The sequence below is a fragment of the Physella acuta genome, unplaced genomic scaffold (genome assembly GCF_028476545.2).
Source record: "Physella acuta isolate Inbredline_101_S28 unplaced genomic scaffold, ASM2847654v3 ptg001126l, whole genome shotgun sequence".
Lineage (NCBI taxonomy): Eukaryota > Metazoa > Mollusca > Gastropoda > Physidae > Physella > Physella acuta.
In genome coordinates this window covers 467024-477088 of record NW_026732643.1, presented here as the reverse complement: position 1 = coordinate 477088, position 10065 = coordinate 467024, and the positions used below count along the sequence as shown (strand labels likewise).

At 41.0% G+C, this 10065-nt stretch overlaps 1 protein-coding gene across 2 annotated transcripts; it reads right to left on the bottom strand.

The window, feature by feature from the left end:
• Positions 1-7: 7 nt before the first annotated feature.
• Positions 8-8892, bottom strand: LOC131956072 (dynein regulatory complex protein 8). Of its 2 annotated transcripts, none has more exons than XM_059320454.1 (7): positions 8725-8892; positions 8287-8464; positions 6933-7017; positions 3810-3882; positions 2241-2320; positions 1845-1954; positions 8-310 (listed from the first exon to the last, which is right to left on the bottom strand). In XM_059320454.1, exons 2-7 carry the CDS (start codon positions 8450-8452, stop codon positions 189-191), a joined length of 636 nt encoding a protein of 211 aa, XP_059176437.1. In that variant the 5' UTR covers positions 8453-8464; positions 8725-8892; the 3' UTR covers positions 8-188. The 2 variants fall into 2 exon arrangements, with proteins under 2 accessions (XP_059176437.1, XP_059176436.1); XM_059320453.1 differs by having other exon boundaries at positions 8735-8892.
• Between the last annotated feature and the right edge of the window lie 1173 nt (positions 8893-10065).

Here is a 10065-nt window from a genome sequence, read left to right as displayed (position 1 = left end):
ACACCAATCAGATTTCAAAATTTTATTATAAAGTAGATCTAAATGCGTATCAAACCTAGATCTAAATACGAGTAAGTACATTAAAAAAATTTAGTATTGTAAGTAGTACAAAATTGGAATTTTTTTATCAAAAGATATTATTGGCTCGTTTGAATCAAAGCTTAAATTATAATGGCGATTTTGTCCAATTAATAAGTAAACTCATCAACCACAAGCAAATCGACGTATTGATCTAGGACTAAGGTGTTTAACTCTGGGTCTACAACTTGTTTCAGCATATCGGTTACTTCATCTGGAGTGAATGGTTCACCTATAAATAATAAGAAAGCTTTATTAATGAGAATTTGTAAGCATTATATTCATATTTCTATATTAAATAATACTTTATGTGAGTTACAAGTAGGCTAGCCGGGCAGACTAAATTGATCAAGCTAATAGTAATAGACAGGCTAGGTGGATTGTGAATTTAAAAGGCTAGGTGGATTGAGGTGGGGGTGTAGACATGTAACAATGTTGTCCACAAATGATATCATGCTTTTAAAAATTATTTTGATTTCCCACCCATTCCCCATAATCAAAAACGTCTAACTCCCCTCCCTGGCTCTTTATCATACTATATGGATGACCTCTAACCTTAGATAGGCTGGCCCACACCCCACCTCAGGTAGGCTGGCCCACACCCAACCTCAGGTAGGCTGGCCCACGGCCCACACCCAACCTCAGGTGGGCTGGCCCACACCCCACCTCAGGTAGGCTGGCCCACACCCAACCTCAGGTAGGCTGGCCCACACCCCACCTCAGGTAGGCTGGCCCACACCCCACCTCAGGTAGGCTGGCCCACACCCAACCTCAGGTAGGCTGGCCCACACCCAACCTCAGGTAGGCTGGCCCACACCCAACCTTATGTAGGCTGGCCCACACCCAACTTCAGGTAGGCTGGCCCACACCCAACCTTAGGTAGGCTGGCCCACACCCAACTTCAGGTAGGCTGGCCCACACCCAACTTCAGGTAGGCTGGCCCACACCCAACCTCAGGTAGGCTGGCCCACACCCAACTTCAGGTAGGCTGACCCACACCCAACCTCAGGTAGGCTAGCCCACGGCCCACACCCAACCTCAGGTAGGCTGGCCCACACCCAACCTCAGGTGGGCTGGCCCACACCCAACCTTAGGTAGGCTGGCCCACACCCAACCTCAGGTAGGCTGGCCCACACCCAACCTCAGGTAGGCTGGCCCACACCCCACCTCAGGTAGGCTGGCCCACACCCAACCTCAGGTAGGCTGGCCCACACCCAACTTCAGGTAGGCTGGCCCACACCCAACCTCAGGTAGGCTGGCCCACACCCCACCTCAGGTAGGCTGGCCCACACCCAACCTCAGGTAGGCTGGCCCACACCCAACCTCAGGTAGGCTGGCCCACACCCAACCTTACGTAGGCTGTGGGCCCACAACCTCAGGTAGGCTGACCCACACCCAACCTCGGGTGGGCTGGCCCACACCCAACCTTGGGTGGGCTGGCCCACACCCAACCTCAGGTAGGCTGGCCCACACCCAACCTCAGGTGGGCTGGCCCACACCCAACCTCAGGTAGGCTGGCCCACACCCAACCTCAGGTAGGCTGGCCCACACCCAACCTCAGGTAGGCTGGCCCACACCCAACCTCAGGTGGGCTGGCCCACACCCAACCTCAGGTAGGCTGGCCCACACCCAACCTCAGGTAGGCTGGCCCACACCCAACCTCGGGTGGGCTGGCCCACACCCAACCTTACCAGCAGCCCGGACACCATCAACTGGTTCTGTGATTTAGGGGAGTGGGCCGACCCCTTAGATCGAAGGCTACATACCCGATTCGGTCATGAAAGCTGTAATTTCATCAGGAGTGAAATACCCCTTGCCCTCCGTATCCAAGATCTGAAGAGCCGTGCGAATTTCTTCCTTTGTGGCGGAGTGGTATCTGCAGAGACATTTGACCATCTGTGAGTCGTTAGTTTATCTTAACAATACATCAATGAGTCGTTAGCTTATCTTAATCCTGTGAAAAGTTACCAACAAAACAATTCGATCAAATTACTGCAGCAGTATTGGTTTCTTTTTTTTTAACTATGCATATATATATATATATATATATATATATATATATATATATATATATATATATATATATATATATATATATATATATATATATATATATATATATATCATAGACTTGAGTAGAAACTGTGGCCCCGCCCACTTACCTGTCAGTCATTAAGACTTTAGTCATCATCTTCAAGAACTTTTCATAGCTGAACGACTCACTTTGTTTTTCATCCAGCACCTGATGGTGAAAGATGCCTATCCCATCCAATGTTACAATTTAGGGGAGGGGTAAACCAGGTAACTATAGGTGAAAGATGCCTATTCCATCCAATGTTACAATTTAGGGGAGGGGAGGGGTAAATCAGATAACTAAAGGGGAAAGATGCCTATCCCATCCAATGTTACAGTTTAGGGGAGGGGAGGGGTAAATCAGGTAACTAAAGGTGAAAGATGCTTATCCCATCCAATGTTACAGTTTAGGGGAGGGGAGGGGTAAATCAGGTAACTAAAGGTGAAAGATGCTTATTCCATCCAATGTTACAGTTTAGGGGAGGGGAGGGGTAAATCAGGTAACTATAGGTGAAAGATGCCTATTCCATCCAATGTTACAGTTTAGGGGAGGGGTAAATCAGGTAACTATAGGTGAAAGATGCCTATTCCATCCAATGTTGCAGTTTATGGGAGGGGAGGGGTAAACCAGGTCAGTATAGGTGAAAGATGCTTATTCCATCCAATGTTACAGTTCAGGGGAGGGGAGGGGTAAACCAGGTAACTATAGGTGAAAGATGCTTATTCCATCCAATGTTACAGTTTAGGGGAGGGGAGGGGTAAATCAGGTAACTAAAGGTGAAAGATGCCTATTCTATCCAATGTTACAGTTTAGGGGAGGGGAGGGGTAAATCAGGTAACTAAAGGTGAAAGATGCCTATTCTATCCAATGTTACAGTTTAGGGGAGGGGAGGGGTAAATCAGGTAACTAAAGGTGAAAGATGCCTATTCCATTCAATGTTACAGTTTAGGGGAGGGGTAACCAAAGCCTGTTGGAACAGCTTTGCTTTTTAAAGTTCTACAATGGATTGTAGAACGTTCCAATGTATTTTTTTTTATTTAAGACGAAATAGAAAAAAACAATAAATGTTTTTTTTACCATTGCAGCCCCCTCCCCGAGTTTTATGGCACCCCCCCCCCTCCCCCACCTGACAGACAAGTCTGAAAGAAGCCCAGCTGAAAAAGATGACACCAACTATAAAATGTAACCAGATCTAAACTATCAACGATTAACACCTTAAGCCTTAAGCATATTTATAACATTTTAAGCAAAATTTTCTGTTTCTTAACTTTCTTTATATATGTATGCAGATCTTAGGAAGGACGCAGGTACTTATCGTCCCCCCTTTTAAAATGAGATGATTTACCGATTGAATATAATGAGATGATTTACCGATTGAATATAATGAGATGATTTACCGATTGAATATAATGAGATGATTTACCGATTGAATATAATGAGATGATTTACCGATTGAATATAATGAGATGATTTACCGATTGAATATAATGAGATGATTTACCGATTGAATATAATGAGATGATTTACCGATTGAATATAATGAGATGATTTACCGATTGAATATAATGAGATGATTTACCGATTGAATAAAATGAGATGATTTACCGATTGAATATAATGAGATGATTTACCGATTGAATATAATGAGATGATTTACCGATTCGATCATATCCTCCAACTGGTTGTTGGTCGGCACACAGTGCAGTGCTTGAACTAACCCGCCGAAGTTTCTGTACAAGATAAAACATTTCAACCAGTAGCGTACGCAGGGGGGAGCAGGGAAAGCGGCCGCTCCCCCTCTGGCCATTTTTTTTTTAGCAAAGTGGCGCCTTTTTGGAAACTTTTTAAACTCAAAGTTTTAAACATTGATATTTATTTAAAAATTATCTTTGGTCGGCACATCTATGCAAATCACAAGATTTATTTCATGCAGCAATTAGTTATAACAGTAATAGACTAGTAGAGTCAACGTTTACAACACGTATTAGCAGCTGTATCCGTTTGTCATTCTAAAAATAACCATTACGATGCATTGCAATGTTTAAAAAACCTCTACGGGTGTTAAGTTTAAGGCAACTGTATAATGTATTTGCTTACGAAGAATTGAATTAGAAAATGTTACATATACAACTTCAAGCATAATTACTTTACATATACAGTTTAAATCGTGTAATTTATTTTTTAAAATTACAATACAGACACAAATACAACTGATGTGGCACCTCTATTTAAATTTACTTATGTGCAAACTGCGTAGCGGTGGGGAAATTTTGACACGGTCAACAACGTCGTCACGATGAAGTAGTAGTATTATGACAGTTTGATTACGATTACAAATTTTATAAAACAATATCAACTTTCTGTTAATTATTATTTTAGTTTACTAGATCTAGATCTATATTATATTTGAATAATGCTATATTTTGTATTTTAAAAAAAACAACTCAATTTAAACTAACACTGATCGCACAGTTAATTATCCGCTACTTATTTAAATCTGTTTTTGAATCAGTATACATGCGCAATTGAATATGTAATGTTTAAAACAGTCATCTAAAAACTGACGCTATGTTTGTTATCCACCCCCACCTCACCACCACAATTGTGTAGAGCAGGGGTCTCCAAACTACGGCCCGCGGGCCGGATGCGGCCCGCGAGGTCCTCTCATCCGGCCCGCGGAGATATTTTTGTCCACGGAAAAACGTTTGTGGATGATAGCTGAGGAACTTTGCCCAGAAAAATCAAAGACATGCCTGGAAGAAACTGGCCCCCGAACTGAAATTTGATAGTCAATGCGGCCCTCGGGCTAAAAAGTTTGGAGACCCCTGGTGTAGAGCGACATTAATGTCACACTTAGGTAAACGCTGGGTTGAATAATTGACCTAAAGTGACCGGACAGTGGTGGATGAAGTTGAACCCCTCCTTCCCCCCCCCCCCCCCCCCCCCCCAACCCAGAACTGATCTGTTAAGTACATTTGGGAAAACGCGTGTTAATGTACCAAAGTACCATGCCGCCAGAATCATAGCTTTTGAAACGTAAATCTCTGTGAATATTGTTTTTGCAATTACCAGTAAAATGTGTGAGAGCAATACAGTGATCTAACCCATACCTTCTCATTTTGTTAAAAAAGTATCTTTAAAGAGCACAAAAAGTCAGTAGCTAATTAAAAAGCGCATGGTCTGAAATGTAAGACCGATATTTTTGTTACATGCAAGTTATTATTCCGAATGTTGAACTTTTGTATTGAAAAAGCTTGCTTTTATACCAACTCTGATTTTTAAAACTTTCATTATGCTGTAAATTTTTAGCATTTATGAAAATACATTTAAATCTGATTGTAGACAAAATATTTTTGTAAAAACGAATAGTGTTAAGCTATTTTATTAAAATCCTAAGTAATTATTGATTTGTTTTGATCTTTATAATAAAATGTGCAGACATATACATATTTATATTAAGATATTGATAATTTCCCCTTTTCACTAGTCTTAATGTCCCAGGAATTATTATGTAATTTTTTTTTTACAAGGATTACGAAACAGATTATGCTGCGTTCATTGTTTTTGGTTGTAGTATATATATATATATATATATATATATATATATATATATATATATATATATATATATATATATATATATATATATATATATATATATATATATATATATATATATACTTACATAGAAGATATTACAAATTCGGCGCCTTTTTTTTTTTTTTGCTATTTTCGCTCCCCCTACACCGAAAACCTGGATACGCCTCTGATTTCAACTAACCCGCCCAAGTTTCTGTACAAGATAAAACATTTCGACTAACCCTCCCACGTTTCTGTACAAGATAAAACATTTCAACTAACCCGCCCAAGTTTCTGTACAAGATAAAAAAATAGTTTCCAAATATCTTCCCGAATGTACATGTTTTGCATTTGTTATGTACTCTCCCTTTACACAATTTATCCTTGCCAAAAAACTATTTGATAAAAAAACGTGTCCCACTATTGTTCTATCTTGTGGAACCCATTCTTGATTGTTGATGTGTTTTGGGTTGTCCATGATAGGCGTCACACCTCTTATAGGATGGGGAGAAAGGGGCGGAATGTTGTGATGAAAAGGAGGGTTTAAGAAAGTCTGAGGAGACACTCCTGCATTTTAAAATAGTTATTTTAAACTTATTTAGCAATTTTTTTTTGTTTTCTGTGAGACTTTTTTGCAAAGATTTACGATAAAAGCGATCACCCCAGCTATTCATGGCCTCGAAACCAATGATTTGGTTTGTGTGGGGACACAGATTGGCTCGCAGAGACTAGTGCCATTTGTGCTAGAGTGATGATCCTTGTGGCAAAAATGTTTTTTTTAATCCCCAAACTTCGTACGTGTTTTAGTGACAAAACCACAGGCAGACTGTCAGTAGTTTTGTCAAGGGTCATTCGTGGACTGACAGGTTCTACTGTAGGTCATTCGTGGACTGACATGTTCTATTGTAGGTCATTTGTGGACTGACAGGTTCTACTGTAGGTCATTGGTGGACTGGCATGTTCTATTGTAGGTCATTTGTGGACTGACAGGTTCTACTGTAGGTCATTGGTGGACTGACATGTTCTATTGTAGGTCATTCGTAGACTGACAGGTTCTACTGTAGGTCATTGGTGGACTGACATGTTCTACTGTAGGTCATTCGTGGACTAAACTAGGAAGAGTGACACATTTACCCGACATAGTGACGCCCCTGCTCGTATTGATATCACATTTATAGACATGAAACGAACAAGCAATCACCTTGCAGGTAAGAAACCTGTTTCGTCTGGGTCGTAGATTCTGAAAACTTCCTGGATCTTATTTTGAATACTCGCAAACTTTACCTCTGGAAAACAAATGTGAAAACCCTGTTAGTAGCCTGTTAGGTTGAATTGTTGACAAACGTAATCTCTTGTGATAAATGTGAAAACACTGTTAGGTTGCACGGTTGCACGGTTGTATAGTGTTTGATGTAGTGTTCCGTAGTTCACCGTCTGACAAGTCTATACTATCACGTGTTATGGTGCACGTGGACATGTAGCATAGACCAGCTCGTGCATCAACAGACTGGCGGGGGGGGGGGGGGGGGGGGGGGGGGGGTTCAAGTGTCCCACCCCTGTCCCGGAAAACATCTGAAAAAAACTGTATATATGTATGACATAATAACCACAGACCCGTACAGAGGCGTAGCGACCCTTCCCGGCGCCCGGGAACAACTTCCGATTTGCACCCCCCTCCTCAAGCTTTCAATTTATTTTTCCAACCCATTTTGGCACCCCCTAAGGTCGGCGCCCGGGGATATATGTCCCCCGCCCCCCCCCCCTCCCCCCTCGCTACGCCTCTGGACCCTCTGAGACATTGAACTGTGTGTCGTGATGAGTACTGAGACATTGTACTGTGTGTCGTGATGAGTACTGAGACATTGTACTGTGTGTCGTGATGAGTACTGAGACATTGAACTGTGTGTCGTGATGAGTACTGAGACATTGTACTGTGTGTCGTGATGAGTACTGTGACATTGCACTGTGTGTCGTGATGAGTACTGTGACATTGTACTGTGTGTCGTGATGAGTACTGTGACATTGCACTTTGTGTCGTGATGAGTACTGTGACATTGTACTGTGTGTCGTGATGAGTACTGTGACATTGCACTGTGTGTCGTGATGAGTACTGTGACATTGTACTGTGTGTCGTGATGAGTACTGTGACATTGCACTGTGTGTCGTGATGAGTAATGAGACATTGTACTGTGTGTCGTGATGAGTACTGAGACATTGTACTGTGTGTCGTGATGAGTACTGTGACATTGCACTTTGTGTCGTGATGAGTACTGAGACATTGAACTGTGTGTCGTGATGAGTACTGAGACATTGAACTGTGTGTCGTGATGAGTACTGAGACATTGTACTGTGTGTCGTGATGAGTACTGAGACATTGAGGGCGTCTCTCTGCTCGCACTTGTAGCTGTGCCTGTAGCCAAAATTCGAAATCTTTTCACGGACTAGGACCAGTTGCAGATACGACTATTGTTCTGTGCTTGATGGAACTACCGAAGTTAAATTAGATAAGTGTGGCACTATGCTTAATGAATATCTATACTTCAAAAGAATTTAACCTGTCGGTTTTTTCTTAGATTTACTGTCCGCTTTCTTGCGTCCCTTTTTTTTCTGGCTCTTTCCCTTTGGCTTGTTCTCGTTGAGGTTAGCGTCATCGACGTTCTGGGCATGCCCATCAGTTTCTCTTGCTTCAAGGGCCTTCACGACTGATTTACTTGAATCCATTTTTAGACAAGTCTGCGATTGATTAAATGGAAATTATCCAATATAGCACACAAAGATAATCGATGGATGACATCACGTGATGGAACAAGCATGTGAAGTATTCTAAAGAGATGCCTGAAAGAAACTCTGGATGTCGCAAGTTTTTAGCTGTGTTTGTATTCCAGGCACCTGAGTAGCATTAGCAGCTCACTCAACGCTACAAGCACAACACTGCAACTACATTAGTAGCAGAAATCTGGGCATAGGTAATGTAGCATTAATTAGTCCATAACCTGGTCTGACCTCGAGAAACGATGGAGATTTTCTAAACCAACGAGGCGCAAGCTTCGTCCCACGACCGGTCTCTGTGGCTGGCTAGATCAAGCGTCGTGTCCTCACTCTCTCAACTGACCAAAGACAAAGCACAAGGTTGCTCATCATATTGGGCCGCATCTTGATCAACAGTGTCAAGGGACGGTGCGTTTTTGTGCTTGATGTAACAGTGTATGCAATAAAAAGGACAAAATAAATTATTTCCTTTAAATATATAATAATGAACTACTATTTAAATAAGCCCTAAATTGTATCGAATATTCTTATATAACACTACAGAGGATGGCACCTCGGGATATAGATATGATTTTTAATCCATTTTTAATAACTTAAACTTTTTAAAAATAGAATAAAATCTCGTAAAAAAAATAATTGCGCACAAAGTGAACGCCAAAAAATCTGTTTATAATAGTGCGGAATATTATTAGTACTTTCTAAATTCACATGCGTTTTTGAGAAATCGGAAATAGCGTAAATTACTAGATCTACTTCCGTTCATTGGAAATTACTCAAATTTAGACAAAAGGCAGATAATTAGATCGATAATTTGAGTGCCGTTACAGCTAGGTTGATGAAATTTCGTATATAAGTATTCTATCAAATTTGTAATTCTGTATCAACTTTTCAGCTATTTCCGGTAACCGGAAGTGGCAATTAATCTACTTTCAATTTTTCAGAACCCTATAACTTGAGTACTCTAAAACGTAATTAATACAATAGAATTCCGTGACTAAAAGTAATTGTAGGTCAATTGATCACAACGTACGTTTAATAAGGTGGAAAATAGTAGGCCTACGTTTTATAGGAAATTGTAATTAATTCGTTATGATCAGAGTTTCTTCCAGGCATCTCTTCATAGGGCGGGGGGAGGGGCTGAGCCCCCCGAAGAAAGTCCACTGCCCCCCCCCCCCTGAATGAAATGGAATTTATATGGAAAACATACTGTTTAGTGTCCGCCCCCCCCCCCCTCCCCCCGAAAATATCAAGAAACACTGTTTAAGATCAATTGATCAATTGAGCAAACCTATTTGCTGTAACATGGCATTGTCGTCGAATCTTGACGCACTTGTACAGTTTGAAAGAATGCACAAAGTATTATATAAGTACGAGAAAGCCAGTTAATTTATTTAAACTTCCAAGACGCCATTAAAAATTGTATAACAGTAAATATTTTGTTTGTTAGCAAAAGGAATATTAGTCTATAACTTTAGATAAATTAGGTCTTTACGAAACGTCAATATTCCATCAGAGAAACCATAGAACTACCACTACACATTTTTGCTCTTGTTATTTTAACTTAA

Bases quoted from the DNA above. Each gene is read 5' to 3' on its own strand.
- LOC131956072 (XM_059320454.1), bottom strand. From the start codon at position 8,452: ATGGATTCAAGTAAATCAGTCGTGAAGGCCCTTGAAGCAAGAGAAACT. The intron at 7,018-8,286 runs GTTAAATTCTTT...TTTGTTTTCCAG, and splicing joins ATCTAAGAAAAAACCGACAG to AGGTAAAGTTTGCGAGTATT. The intron at 1,955-2,240 runs GTAAGTGGGCGG...ATGTCTCTGCAG, and splicing joins AAAGTCTTAATGACTGACAG to ATACCACTCCGCCACAAAGG.